The 14,631-nt window shown below is 34.3% G+C and overlaps 1 protein-coding gene across 2 annotated transcripts in view; it reads right to left on the bottom strand.

Annotated features, from left to right (window-relative positions):
- Positions 1-5,357: 5,357 nt before the first annotated feature.
- Chl1 (cell adhesion molecule L1 like) overlaps positions 5,358-14,631 on the bottom strand; it is a 188,972-nt gene continuing 179,698 nt past the window's right edge. For both annotated transcript variants that reach the window (XM_010629959.3, XM_010629960.2), the window contains 4 exons: positions 12,987-13,148; positions 12,230-12,361; positions 11,753-11,825; positions 5,358-7,924 (listed from right to left, as the gene is read on the bottom strand). In XM_010629959.3, coding sequence (XP_010628261.1) covers positions 7,708-7,924; positions 11,753-11,825; positions 12,230-12,361; positions 12,987-13,148 — 584 coding nt within the window. In that variant the 3' untranslated portion in view covers positions 5,358-7,707. The remainder of the gene's footprint in view (positions 7,925-11,752; positions 11,826-12,229; positions 12,362-12,986; positions 13,149-14,631) is intronic.

Genomic DNA, 14,631 nt, shown 5'->3' with positions numbered 1-14,631 from the left:
TAATTTTCATGGAATCTAGTTTATAGTGGGAACTCAATTAAAAAATTACATAAGAATGTAAATTGCCATATTACTATTTTTATAAAGAAAAAATCATACCATAGGTCCTGGCTATTTTTAAGCTGATAATCTAAAAAGTCTTCTCTGAAGAAGTGACCTTAAAACAAAGACATAAGTGACAATAAGTTGGTGTAGACACTATTTTAGAGAGTAAAAGAGATAATTGCAAATGTCCTTAGGCAAGGGTAGGTTTTGGAAGGTTCTAGAAACAGAGAAGAGAGTGGCCCATATTTTGTGTTAGGGAAAGTCATGTGGTTAGCAATTGCAGATTTGGGCTAACTTTATTGAGAAACTGTTACTACAACCTCACTACACCTTACAACCTTCTTGTGTTATCACATAAATTGGAGCAGGGGTAGGAATTAAGAAAAACCAGTTTAGGAGAGAGACCGGATGACTTTGGCCTGGTATAGGGTGGTAGCAATGACAGCAGAGAAAAATGATGAATTTAAAGTAAATTTTAAAGTAAAAGGCGATGATGGGATGAAAATAAAACAATGGATTCAAGAGTGATTCAAATGCTTTGCCTCAAGTTTTGGGTTGATGATGGGATCTTTAATTAAGATTTTTGAACACTGGAGTGAGAGTAGTAGACTTTCCCCATGAATCTGGGCTAGAATTTTCTAAACTTCATTCATTATTTAAGATGTCTCCTCCTTGTGATTCTTGTTTTTAATTAGCAAATATTTAATAAATGTTCATTACATACCATGCATTGTTGCTAGATGGCTAATATTTCCTGTGAAAACGAAGTTACTGCCCTGGAACTTCTAGGTTAAAAGAGGAAATAGGGATGAGAATCAAATAGTGTACAGTTCAAATGAAATTGTGATAGTGGCGTTAATGAATGCTAAAAATCAGAGGTAAATAACACTATGATACACTAAAGTGATTTGACCAATGTATGTAGCCTCAAAAGTTTTCCCTAAAGAGATTAATTAAACTTTACTGCAGATCAGTAATTTTGTGATGGGAAAATAAGAAATTTAAGTCTTGGGACAGAGAGGAATTTAGTAAATACTTGAAACTGTTAAAAGAAAAGATGTTTAGCCTGGATTTTTAAACAGCAGAACCTGAAGCCTTCGGTACATAAAATGCTAACTTATTATGGAGTGTAATCCTGTAGGGCAAGCAAGAAGGAAAGGGAGAGTAAGACAGCGAAGAATGGAGAGCCAGTCCTGCTGTTAAATGCAAATGACGGCTATATTCCTTGGATATATTGTTTCTTCCTTTGTAAAGGAAGACGAGGGAGGCAGGAGAGAACAGAAGAATCTTCAAATTTACCCTCCCGCTCTCTTTTCCCATTAGATAATAAATATTTGCTTGACAAGGCCTTAACTTTTCTAAACCTTCAGGCTGAGCCTGAATGGGCACTAAACAGGGGCTCATAGCATCTCTGGCCATTGTGCCCAGGGAAGAGATCCAGGCAAGGATCTGTCATAGGTTCTGAGGTTAGTGAGTGATGGTCCTCAAAGTCCGAGTAGAGTTGCTTATTCCAATAGTGCCTGGCCCAAGGCCAAGGAGGCCTGGGAAATCTAAAGCCTAAGGGATGTTGGATATAATCATAAGGACTGAGATAGAGGGACGAAGGAAAATGGGAAATGACTTAATCACATAGAACATTGAAAGTCAAATGAAGATATTTTTTTCTCATATTAAAAGAAATAAAAAGGCATTCTTTTGGCATCACTCATAATTTACAAACTGCATCAGCAGATTTTTCACTTTGAAAATCAACTTGCCTAGATAGGATTTAAAAAAAAAAAAAAAAGATTGGAGGTAGAGAGGTAGATACAGAAAAACCACTTAGCCTAAGAGTGATCTAGGGAGCAGCGCATGTTGATGCATGGCTGAAATCCCAGCAATTTACAAGGATAAGGCAACAGGATTATAAATTAGAGCTCAGCTGGGGCAACTTAGCAATTTAGTGAGAGAATGGATCTCAAAATAAAAAATGCAGAAAAACCTGGGAATGTAGCTCAGTGGGAAGGTCCTGGATTCAACCCCCAGTATCATTACCCCCCAAAAATGTGCTCCAGCCGAATAGGTCACAGTGCAGAAGAGGCAGGTTCGCATCCAGGAGATTCACAGGAGAAAATAACAGACTTTGGTGATGGATCAGGCATGCGAGTTAGGCAGGAGCTCGGTACAGAAGGTGATGCCTGGGAATGCAGGTTGAGTACTTGAATAGGTACTGTTGTCCCTCACTACCCAGCACAGTGGATTTTAGAAAATAGCTGTGGAAGAGGAAAGTCATGCATTCACTTTTTTAAAAACTGAGTTATACATATCTTTCAGACAGAGGGAAAAATCAAATAGAAAGTCATATGTTAAAGCCTCAGATAGCAGAATAATACTGGGGTTAAAATAACTTGAAGTCATTTATCTGGACACAGGAATTACAGCTTGGATAGAGAGGTATCTTAAAAAGATAATAAAATGAAAAAGAGACCTAAGATTGAGTCTGCAAGTAATTCTGAGTTCTGTGAGAATCAGATTCTATATTCTCCTGGAAGTTGGCAATGTACCAATTTGCCAGTGTTTCAAAAATATTTTGATCAAAATATTTTTATTTCCTTACAGAATCAGTGATTCAAGTAACATCTTTTGGGAAAAAAATCTATTGACAATCACTATGGAATATTTTATATATTTTTTTCATTCTGCTACAGATAGACCAATCATTGAACATTTTTCCCCCACCTGTTAAAGGTGTGTATATATATTTGAATGGCAGTGTGATATATTGTTTCTTTCAGGAAACATCTGAGAATTTTCATTTCTTAGACTTTCATTGTTTATGTATAAATTTTAAGATACTGATTCATAGCATGTTATAAGTACAAGACAAACCTCAGTGTATTAACACATTTCTGGCCATATACTAAAGAGCTTTGAAAAGTCGTTGTATTTATGTTTATCTGATGTAAGCCTGATTTATTCTGGCAATAGAGCCTCTCTGTAAGTGAGATGTGATGAATTGAAGAATACATGGCTTAATATTCACTGCTCTATTCTATTTTGGTGGGAAGCAAATGAGAATACCACGAGAGAGGTCTTGTTGTAGGTTTGGTTTTCTGATAAAGAAACAGAAAGATCAAGCTTAAAACATTCAGGACAGTTAGAGCACTGTTGAAGCCCCTTCTGCTAAGAATGTTCTATTTCTCAAAACTGTGGGCTGAATGATGAGATATTTTTGAATCACATAAAAACTAGTTTTCTAAATTGTCACCTTTTAGATTGTATATTTTTGGTAGTTTTATACAATAAAATATTGAATGTTTTGACCTCCTTTTTCAAAACAGGAAGTTGTAGGCACGATCAATAAGTCAACATTAAATTTAAACTTTAAAAAATATTTTTAAGGGGATGTGAAGGAATTGGGAAAGGAAAACATATACTAGCATAATGATCACGAGCCTTGGTTTTGGAGTCAGATAGCCTGGGGTTGAATTCTACTCCTTGCTTACAGTCCTTACAGTTATTGTGTTATTCAACCTCTTGGGACACAATTATTCTACAAACAAAAAAAGGTGCTGCAAGAATAAATGTGATAATATGTGTAAAGTCTTTAGTATAAAAATTTTTTAAATAACAATTTTCAGTAGTTTTTCTGCTGTGACAGATTAAAAAAAAAAAACAAATTCTAAAAGTTGAAGTTAACACTACCTAGTAGATATCCTTGAAAGTATGGCCTATAGATACTTTCTTGAAAAGTGGCCTTTCTACATTTTTTATGAAAAATAATTAGGTAGATATATATTTATCTTAGGTTTATACTTATCAGAACTCTAACCTTTATTGTATTATATTTTGTAGATCTTAATGATATCACATACTGTATTTATAAGTACAGTAATCCAAATAAAATATTTTCTTTAGAATTCATTTATATTATTATTTTATTTCATTTATAATATTCCAGAATCAGCAACAACTGGTGTTAAAGTTGATATGTAAATTCCAATTTTTCTTAAATGGACAGAAAGAATACAAACATTTTTAGAGTACATGAAGTTGAACTTTTATTTGGAAAGCTGAATTTCATGTGAAATGAAAATACTTTTCAATCGTACATATTCATAAACATGATACAAACACCACCTACAATACAACCACGTTTTTAATAAAGTTTACTATGAATATTACTCGAATTAAAAAAAAGGGTAATCAGGTGAACCTGCTCTACATTTATCTCTTTCAATGATGTAATAAAACAATTGAAGATACAAAACAAAGTATGCTTTGGCCCAACCCTACTTATTTCACTACAAGAACACTAGGATATACACTACCACAGATTACAAACTCAATCTCATTATAACCAATGCAAAATTTCAACAAGAATTGTATCATAATGGCATGTAAACATATTTAGGATTTTAATTGGAATTTAATGCTTTAAATGCTTAGAAAACACACCAACATTTCTCATTATTGTCCTTTCTTTTGCTTATCTCTTCCATGAGTATAAAATAGGAAAAAATATTATTCAAGACTTCCAGCATTATTCCATTGTGCTCTACATTCTTATAAACATGGGTACATCCAAAATATCAGATGCCTTTCTATCAATAGAATAAATTCACCAAATTCATATTTTCTTATAAACATGCATGCAAAGTTAGTGGAAAACACTTTTGTATAGCAAAGACCCTGCTTCATTTTCTTCTGATTAATAATTTTCAGTGGCATGTGCAAATCACACTGCTCGGGGAACAGTAGATTTAGTTTCTTTTCTGTAGATTTGTTTTTCTATAAAAATATATTTATGTGCTCACAGGAAAAAAGTTGAGTTGGTGTATGGGGTGATTTTAGATATATAATTCAATTACAGATTTGTTTATGAAATTAGAAGGCATCTTAACTTTTATCATTTGCAAATTTTGCTTTATAAAAAACACCCTGTGACAAAGATCTATAAGCACTTTATCGATGAGAGAGTTTGAAGCAAAGTTGTTATGCAACCCCTAGGGTTTGTGTACAAACTTCAGTGCTGGAACCAGGAAGAGAACTTGGACTTTCCTGACCCATGGACCACCTTGCCGAACTGATCCCCATCCACAGTCCTTGAAGTTTTATAAAATCTATGACAATAAATAATATCTGGAGTAGAGTCCAGAAAGTTATTGCAAAGCCAGTTAAAAAAATGTTCTAAATATTTGCTGCTGTTTATCACTCAGTGGCATTTTACAAATAATTATTGCCCATTTACTCATCATTGAACATCATAGCTTCCGGTGTTCATTTTTGAAGGAAAATAATAAAATCTATTTGAAGTTACTTGGATTTTTTTCATGTAATACTAATTCTGATTCATAAAACACATGAATGATTTCATAACTCAAACCAGAGAAAGCTGTGGACTATTCCCACTGTGCTAAAAGTTCTCAGTAGAAGTTAAATACTATTGAGGAAAGGAACCAAAGAATGATAGCAAAAGTTAGTCATAATCCCGCCTCAATTTTCACGCTTAGAAGTTTTGACCATCTGAAGCTATGACTAGAAAACCCTGTTTCTCAGGCAGCTAAAGGAAAACGATGAAGTCTATGAAGATCAAACATTTCAGTAATTGTGTCAACTTCTAACTAGGAGATGATTCAATTTTTAATGAATGTACAATCCAGCTTTCAAACACAATTCCTAGCTTGTATGGCCCTGTTGAGATCATTTTTTTGGCTGCTGACAAAGGCGGGGAAATAGAATAACAGCGAAGTTAAACCGGAAAGTCCCCACTGTTACCTCTTCAGTAGCTGAGCACCGCCAATACTCCCAGATACATGAACACATGATGATTCTTCTACCAGAAATGTCTTGCCTTAGAAATCAGATGGGGATGGAGTCCAGATCGCACTGGTGCATGCACAGACCCTTACATTCATGCAGGTGGAGGACCAGGGTGCCTTCCTCTCTGACTGTTTACTTCCTGGAGTGTGGGAAACTCTGAGCCCATTAAGTGTGTTTTGACATATGACCTACTTTTCCACCTATGCATTTTAGAGGTCACATAAGGTTAAAAAGGACAACTAGATATCCTATGTGGATTACTACAGTGACCATTATAAATGCCCCCGATTTTCATTCCCAAGAAATGTAAAGGATGACATAAATCGAAGTTGAGGTTTTAACAATATACACCATGAATTATAGTTCAAATAATAAAGTAAGATCTGTGAGTCAATTTAATAAACATAGTTAATAGTTTCATAGTAAGATTAAAAAGCCTTTCCACAAAATGAGAAGTTAACATTAATTTTACTGAAATGCAGGCAGAGTTCTTTACACCATTTCTAAAAGATTTTCACGTGCCACTTTAAGTGGACTAGTAGCCCACATGCCAGGAAATAAATTCCCTGAATTTATACTTTCACAAATGAAAACTATAGAAAAGAAAACAAATTTTTACCAGAAATACATTTAAAACATGATACAGACAAACATATGCATAGGAATCGCTATTAGAAATAGATCTCTTTATTATGGCTGGGGTAGAAGTACACTCCATAACAAAAACTTGCTTGGAAAAATATGAAAACATTCCCCTCAATATTTATATGATATTTTATTTTGAGACTGTTGAATAAAAGTAATATGAGAACATAATCAAATTCTTTATACAGTCTTCACTTTGAGGGACCTTAGGTTATTGTTGAAGCCATGGAAGGACAAGCTGTACCTGTGCAGCCATGCCTGTGGACGAGCTTTTCTCACACTTCAAAATAAAACACATCTATATTTTAAACTGTGTAAATATTAACATCATATGTACAATGCATTCATGAAATATGTGCAAGCATACCATAATATAACATAGAAAGAAGTAAAAGCAGTGAATTTAGAAAGGAAAATATTAAATAGATAAACCTATTAGAATCTAAATCAGAGACACCTTATTCCTGTCCTTCACACAATAATGCTCTGACCACCACTCCCTTTGCAGCTTGAGTTAATCAAAGAAAACAAAAAAGATCCTTATGGATGTCATAACTGATGGAAATTAAAACTTCACGTTGAAACCTAAAAAGCTCTAACTCTGTTTAAACATTATTATCTCTGGGCAATTAGGAGCTCAATAAATACTAGTTCATTGTTTACCTACGACTCTTGCTACAAAAAATTAAATAATAAATTTAGACTGTCTATATTCAATGCACTGTTTCAATAAGACATCCATATTCCTTTTTACATTTTAAATAATGAGTTTGCTTACAATCCTTTCACCTGTGGTGAAGCAAAGTCACTAAGACAGTTCAGAGACTGAATACAAATGTGCACACAGAGATAGATAATCCCACAGGGTAGCAACAGCTATGCAAACGCATGGGTCAGTACCATCAGGCAGATATGGAGCACATCAAATGGGTACTTTGGATTTGTAGGAGATGTGTCTAAATAGGGGATTTGTTTTGCATTCGGAGCACCTGAAAACAAACGAACAAAAAAAAAACCCAAAAGAAAACATAGGCCTGATGTGGTTGCTGTTTTAGTTTTTGAAGGCAGTGCAACTGTCAATGTAATTTCAGGATATCACATTCTGGATACAATCTGCCAACATTTTTTGAATCCTATATGAAAATTCTTGCTCCCTTTAACAGATAAATATGAAAAATTGGGGTGAGCCAGCAATGTTGTGTGCATGTGTTAAATTTATGCCCGGAGTGGAAATGTTGCTGTAGAACTTCCGTTGCTTTCAACAGATCCCTTCTCCTTAGATCCAGTGTAAGCTCCAATAAACGATCCGTCTTCATTGAACAGCCCGTGGTCGCCTTCTCCGTACTGGACTAAGCTGTCAGCACTTTCTGTTGGCTGCATAGCTCTATTGAGGGAGCGAAGGCTTCCTTTGAGAGGTTTCTCATCACTATCACTAGAAAACAGACAAACAAAAAAATCATCGAACAAATCTTCTCTTTGTAGCCACGTAGAGCATTCCTAAGTACTAACAGGGTTTAAAATTTTCAGGACATTTATGTTAGCATGGAAGATAATAAAGCCCAAATGACATGTAAGTATTAAAAATAAGTATTAAAAAAGGCACAAAAAATTTGCATCATTTTGAGTAAGAGATAAATGATTTTCTACTATTCACACTATTTCTGCTTCTCTTTAAAATCTGGAGATGGGGGGGTGTGGGGCAATTAACTCTCATACTGTGTGAATCCCTGTGTGTGTGATTTACCTGTGTAAATTTTGGTGTGTTCCTGAATCCATACACTGAATTAATTCCTAAGAACTGATGTCACCGCAATAAGAGGCAGGGCCTTTGGGAGGTAATTAGTCACAAGACTGAAAATCTCACGAAGGGGTTAGTGCCCTAATAAAGGAGGCCCCAGCGAGCTCACTACCTGCCCCTACCACCATGTGGAGACACAAAGACAAAAATGCAATCTGTGAACAAGAAAACTGACTCTCACCAGACACTGAATCTGCCATTACCTTGACCTTAGACTTTCCAGCCTTCAGTACTGTAAGAAATAATTTATTTTGCTACTTATAGACTAAGCATCACATGGTGTCTTGTCATAGCAGCACAAGTAGACCAAAACAGAGAATAAATGTTATTTCCATTACTTCATGAATTTTAGGAGCTCCTAGGTCCTAAGTCTTAATTTTGATTTTATTTTTGATAGATTTTCTCCACTCCAAGTTTTGCTTTTGTTTAGGCTAATCAAACTCTTATCACTTGCAAAGAACTTTCTTTAACAGAGTTTTCATACTCAGATTTGTACAGGCTGTAAGTGTACTGTATTTCTGGTATGGATTTTATCCTTCGAGAAAAGCAAGTGTGAGTTCATAATGCATCTATAAAATAATTCAATCTTGTGAACTTATGATCAAGACTTAAACATTACCAAATAGTATTATAAATCCATATATCAATAAAATGATTCTCATAAAATCTGTAAAAGGAACAATTTGGAAAAAATTAAAATATATAGTGTTTTATATTTGTGGCAGTCGTCAGTTCTGTTCATCCACAAGGTCCAGCCTCACATTCCTGAGAGCCGTTCTAAGTTATACGTGACTAAGTGGCTTGCTTCACCTAAAGAAGTGAGCAAAAGGGGACAGGTGCCACTTCCAAGTGAGAAATTTAGACAGTGCTCCATTTTCCATGGTTGGTTTCCAAAGCAGTGATGACCCCAGTCTGCACACAGCACCAGGTACTGCAAAGTGAATAGTTGACCACAGCAACGCGTGTTGTACACACAACTTGAGAACTTTGGGGATTGTTTTTGACATCAGCATAGTCCAAGATGTTCCTACTGATAGAATGGCTGGCTCCAGAATTAGGATGTTGCACTCCCAACCCGAAACAGATCAAAACAAAACAAACATGTGGCATTGACTTAGGAGACATTCAATAAGTAGGGAAGAAAATAGTATAAGCTGCAGGGAAGCAAATTTGTGTTATTTAAGGTCACACCACCTGTCAAAACTATCTTCTGAGATAACCTGGATATAATTTTTGCTGGTGAATGTTTAGCTTTGGAACACAAAATCGGAAAAAAATATTAACTACTATGAAGAAATGTCCTATGAAATAATGTAAGAGATAATGCTACCTATCTTGTTAAAGAAGAAGCAGCGTATGGGGAAATGAATTTTTTGGACAAAGCACTGATTTTGTTTTATTCTGGTATTTCTTTCCTATAAACCTAAACTAATAATTGTCTTTCAAATATTTTGGACAGCTATCATAGGTCCCAAATGATTCTTGCCTTATGTAATTGTGCCCTTGTATAGTCCCACCTTCCTTTATCATGTGCTGACTTGCTCCTTTAAGACACAAGAAAAGTGACAGATATCACTTTCAAGATGAGGCTTCTACCTAAAGGGACAATGGCTTCTAACTAGGGTGCTCTCTCTTTCTCACTTTGAAGAAAGCCAGTTGTCCTACGGAGATATAGGACTGTCCTATGGAAAGAGGTTTATCCACTATGGAATTAAGAATGATCCTGGCCTGTGAAGACTGATTTCTTCACTTCCACAGTCTGTGTGGCCCTGAATCCACAGGAATGGGCCAGAAAGTACATCCTGCTCCAGCTGAGCCCTTGGATGAGACCGGAGTCCTGCTTCACAGACGGTCACCACACTCTGAGAGACTCTCAGCCTTGCACACCACTACACCATGTCCAGACTTCTGACTCATGAACTCTGAGAGAAGTGTTTACTGTTTTACTGTAAGATGTTGGGAATAATTGTTATGAAGCAACTGATAAGTAATACAGCAGCAATGAGCAAAACTTAGAAAGTTCCAAACTACAAAACTTTCTCTGTCTCTCTCTCCTTCTCTTATTGTAGAACGAATTTAAAGTCATTCTTTAGGAAGTACAAAAACATCAAAACAGAGTACTAAGTAGAAGAAATGATACACTGATTAAGAAGAGACTCAAATATGTACCAGTTATTTCAGGATAGCTAATCAGAATACTCGGTATCCCTGATTACAGTGATGGACATGGCAATGAGCCAATGAGAGCCAGTCAGATTTCTTATTTGGTATGGATTCTCATATCATGTATTATAAACTTGATATGAACTTGGAACTTGCAATAAATCTCTTGGCCACAAATACAAAACCTTGATTAGAATATGATGACATACAAAACAAAAAGAGCTAAGTGGAGAGGCTGGTGGAATAAAAGAATGAAGAGCAATATGACCTGAGAATGAAATATTTTAACATTTCCTCAAGAGCTACCTACCGCATACTTGACCTCTTGCTAGTTCTCCTGTCTTAGGCATCCTTTTATCCTTTGATACCCTGTAGTTTAAAGTCTGGTTTATTTGGTTTTGGATGAGTCTATTAACAGAATTCCTACCAGACAGAAGTAGTTGTTCCCTTTTATGCTTTCTTGTTCTAATTCATTAATTATAGTTATTTGCATGTATATTTTTTTCCTCTGTGGACTAGATTCATATAGTTACTAGTTTGCAATCTTTTTACCTTGGTAGGTGCTCACAAGAAGCTTACTGTATATGTCTGGAAGGTAAACTAACGGGAACACAAATTCATAAGGGTTTCAAGACATTTTGGCTACTCTAAATAGTATAAATAAAAATGAACTGCTTTTGTTATACACAGAACTTTAAGAATCATATACTCCTAAGTGAAATAAATAAGTCACACATGTGTAAATACTGAATAGTTTCTCTGGTGTGAAAAACTATAATAGTACAGAAGATACTAATGAGAAAATTGACAATGTGAAATAGGAAAAGGGCTAAAGGTGTAGGAAAGTGGGAAGGGTAGGGGAAAGGTAATAGGGAAAAGAAAAAAATATGAGAAAATGAAAAAATGGAAATAAAGTGTTTGTAAATAGGGAAGGGAGGAGGGGGTGAAGGGAGGGTAGGGACAAGGGGGAAAAATGAGAACCAAGACCTGTCATGTAAAGGTACAAGATTCCAATGATGAATGTAACTGTACTGCATACCTAAAATGTACCAATAAACTCAATTAAAAAAAAAAAGAATCATGACTCACACTTCCTCTTCAAACTGTGGATCACATTTCTATCCTGTACACAGAAATTTGATTCCTACCACTAAAGTAAATCCAATTTATGCAGTGTTCTTAATGAAGCATTTTAATATAGTTTCCTCACTATATTTTAAGAATAAATGCTTTTTATCCATGTAACAAACCTGACATACATCCATTTTGATACATTTTTAAATGGAAAGTTGTATTTACCTGTATTCACCAAAAGTTTCATCTTTAACTGACTGAACTTCTGGATCTGGGTGCAAATCTTCTTTTTCTTTCACTACAAAAAGCATAGGGAAAGTTATACATGGACTTTTCATAGTTTAGCAGTGTTGTTAAAATATATATAATCAAAAAGCACAGCATTACTCCACATTTTTTTGCTATTTCTGATACACGTTTTCAGATTCAGTATTCAGATTTAATTTCAGTGTTGGTGTTTCATGATAAGTGGGTTTCAGGGTGTGGTTTCGGACTAGGTCTCAAAAGTTTCACCATCACTGTTATAGATCATGCATATTCCTTTTGGTGAATTAATTTAGTAATAATATTTTTCATCCAGGATATTATATATGCAACTTGATAATATAAATTTAACCTCAGTGTGAAATTTAAAAATTCTTTGAAGAACCCTCCTGGGAAATATTTGATAAATTGACAAATCACGGTAATAAACTGTTTTACCTGAATACTTTCCGCCTTTGTTCCTCTTCACAAAGCAAACAGTTAACAATATTAGTGTGAGAAGTGCAACTGCACACATCAATCCAATAAACCAGCCTTGAGTGGAGATGTCATCATATAAACCAGCATATTCTGTTGTATAAAGAGAAGTCACAACATTGAATACTAGAAAGTGTTTGATATTAAAGTATTTTGGGAAAATCAGACATTATTTTTAAGCAAACAAAATAGCATCAATTTTATTTGTCCTCTCAATGATCCTAGAGGAAAAGTAATCTGAAGGGTATTTCATTAGGGGAACACTAGGAAATCATTTCTCTTTGTTAAGCTGCACTGGGTCCTGAGTATGAGAACCAAAGGGATAGGAAGGCAGGTGGCACCAGGTGCAGAAGCAGCAGAGAGCAAGCAAAAGCACAAGCTGCTGAGGTCTTGCATGGCTCACCATGCAGGGAGTCTGTGTGCTTTGATTGTACGGTGGTTTCCTTGTTTTGTTTTAGTTTTTGTTATTAACACGTGTTAATTAGCAGGACATATTTTTAGGCAACTGTGCTGATAAAATCACTATGAGATAAGCTGTAGAAGTATGAAACATTTTTCATTTTGATAATTTTAAAACTCTTTCCCCAAAAGTTGGGATTTGGACTTTTATAGCTAATATGCTATATTTTTTATCTTTAATATAGATTGCATATAAAATCAATCCACAGGACAGAGATGTATTATCTAAGACTACTCCAAAAATAATCTTATTTCTCACCTCTCCCTCTTGTCTCAATTACATCTTGAAAAATGCTATCATTATCACCCCAATTCTTAGTCATTAGGCGAACTATGTGTTCCGCTCCCGGCTCAAATACCTCTACTGGGTGAATCTTTTGAGTAAGATTTACTCCTTCTGATATCTTCCTGATACCTTTACCTACGAAAGGTACACAGTTAAATCATATGAATTGTAATTATTGAAGGCAGGTCATGAAAGTTTAAATAAAATACTGTTATTTGAGATGAAAAAAGCCACTTCTGCATCTTTCATAGCTCCCGAGTTATCAGGAGATCAAGAAAATTATCATTTCAAGACTTCCTCTTTTAATATATTGAAATCAAGTAAATGAAATGACTTCAATTCATGGCCACTGAAGATGGGGATGAAGTGTTACTATAAATCTGCCTGGTCATGTGAATGGCTTAAAACCAGACACAGATTTGAAAAATTATTAAACAGTATAACTCTTTGCAATTTGGACTTCCACATAACTAGTAAAAAACTGGATAGAGCCCTTTTGGCTTATAACGTATAACAGTATAATTTAAATCAAATGTATATATTAAAAGTATATATTAAAGAACTATTATATTATTTGTGCATATATATAATTATACACATATATGTAATATATACATATATATAACATATATATGTAATATACATTACATATATATATGTATACAATTTTACCTTGTTTTTTTCCATAAATTCTATGGAATGATATCATAATATGGTCAAATAACAAGTAATTTAAATTTGTGGAAACTTAAAATATATGAAGTGCAGGTTTATAGCTATATAGAAATGGAATAAATATAAATGGAATGAGTTCACTGACATTTTGAAAGTGATGAAAGAAACTGATACTTTTCCAAAGAGGCTACCAAAATATCAATATCACTGTAGAATTTCATATGACAGATGAAAATGAGTACTAAATACATACCAATTTTTGATCTTTCAACAAATATACAAATTTTTTAAAATTTTGATTCGTAGGTTTACTAGGAATAAACAATATAGTAGATGAAAACAGAAAAAAATTAACAATTCATACATGAAATAAAATAAGTCCCTTACTGAGAATATAAGGAATTATAAAACTGTTTAGTTACTGATAACAAAAGAGTTTCGTTAAAATGACACCAAGGAAGAAATGAGTTCAGTTATATAGTTATGCAAAGCCTTTAAAACTGATCACCATTGAAATGGAATGCAATTAACTTTGACTTTGAAAAACAGAAATATTAGTATAATGTTAAGCAGTGCATGCTTTTGAAAAAAAAGGATCAAAGGGATTTATTGAGATTACCAATGACACAACATAATATTTCTAATTAACTCTACCCTTTGCTATGTCTTGGACTATTGAACTATTGCTACTATTGGACTAATGAATGAGAATCACCTGAAATTGGAAGTATCAACCAAAAAACAATCATAAAAAAATACATGTGTGTTAAATTCTCCACTGTGAATAAATGCCAAATAATCTTAAAATGTGCTATCTAGGCAGAACAAGAAGAAAGATATACAGCAATAATAGATTCTAAATTGCATAAAAGTCATCATTTCTAGAGTGCTTAGTGATATCAACATGTATCTCCTCAGTGGAAATACACTTTTTCAAAACCAT

The sequence above is a fragment of the Fukomys damarensis genome, unplaced genomic scaffold (genome assembly GCF_012274545.1).
Source record: "Fukomys damarensis isolate Sample0158 unplaced genomic scaffold, DMR_v1.0_HiC HiC_scaffold_28, whole genome shotgun sequence".
In the NCBI taxonomy this organism is placed as follows: Eukaryota; Metazoa; Chordata; class Mammalia; order Rodentia; family Bathyergidae; genus Fukomys; species Fukomys damarensis.
The sequence above is the reverse complement of the archived record's forward strand: the minus strand, read 5'-3'. Positions and strand labels throughout refer to the sequence as shown.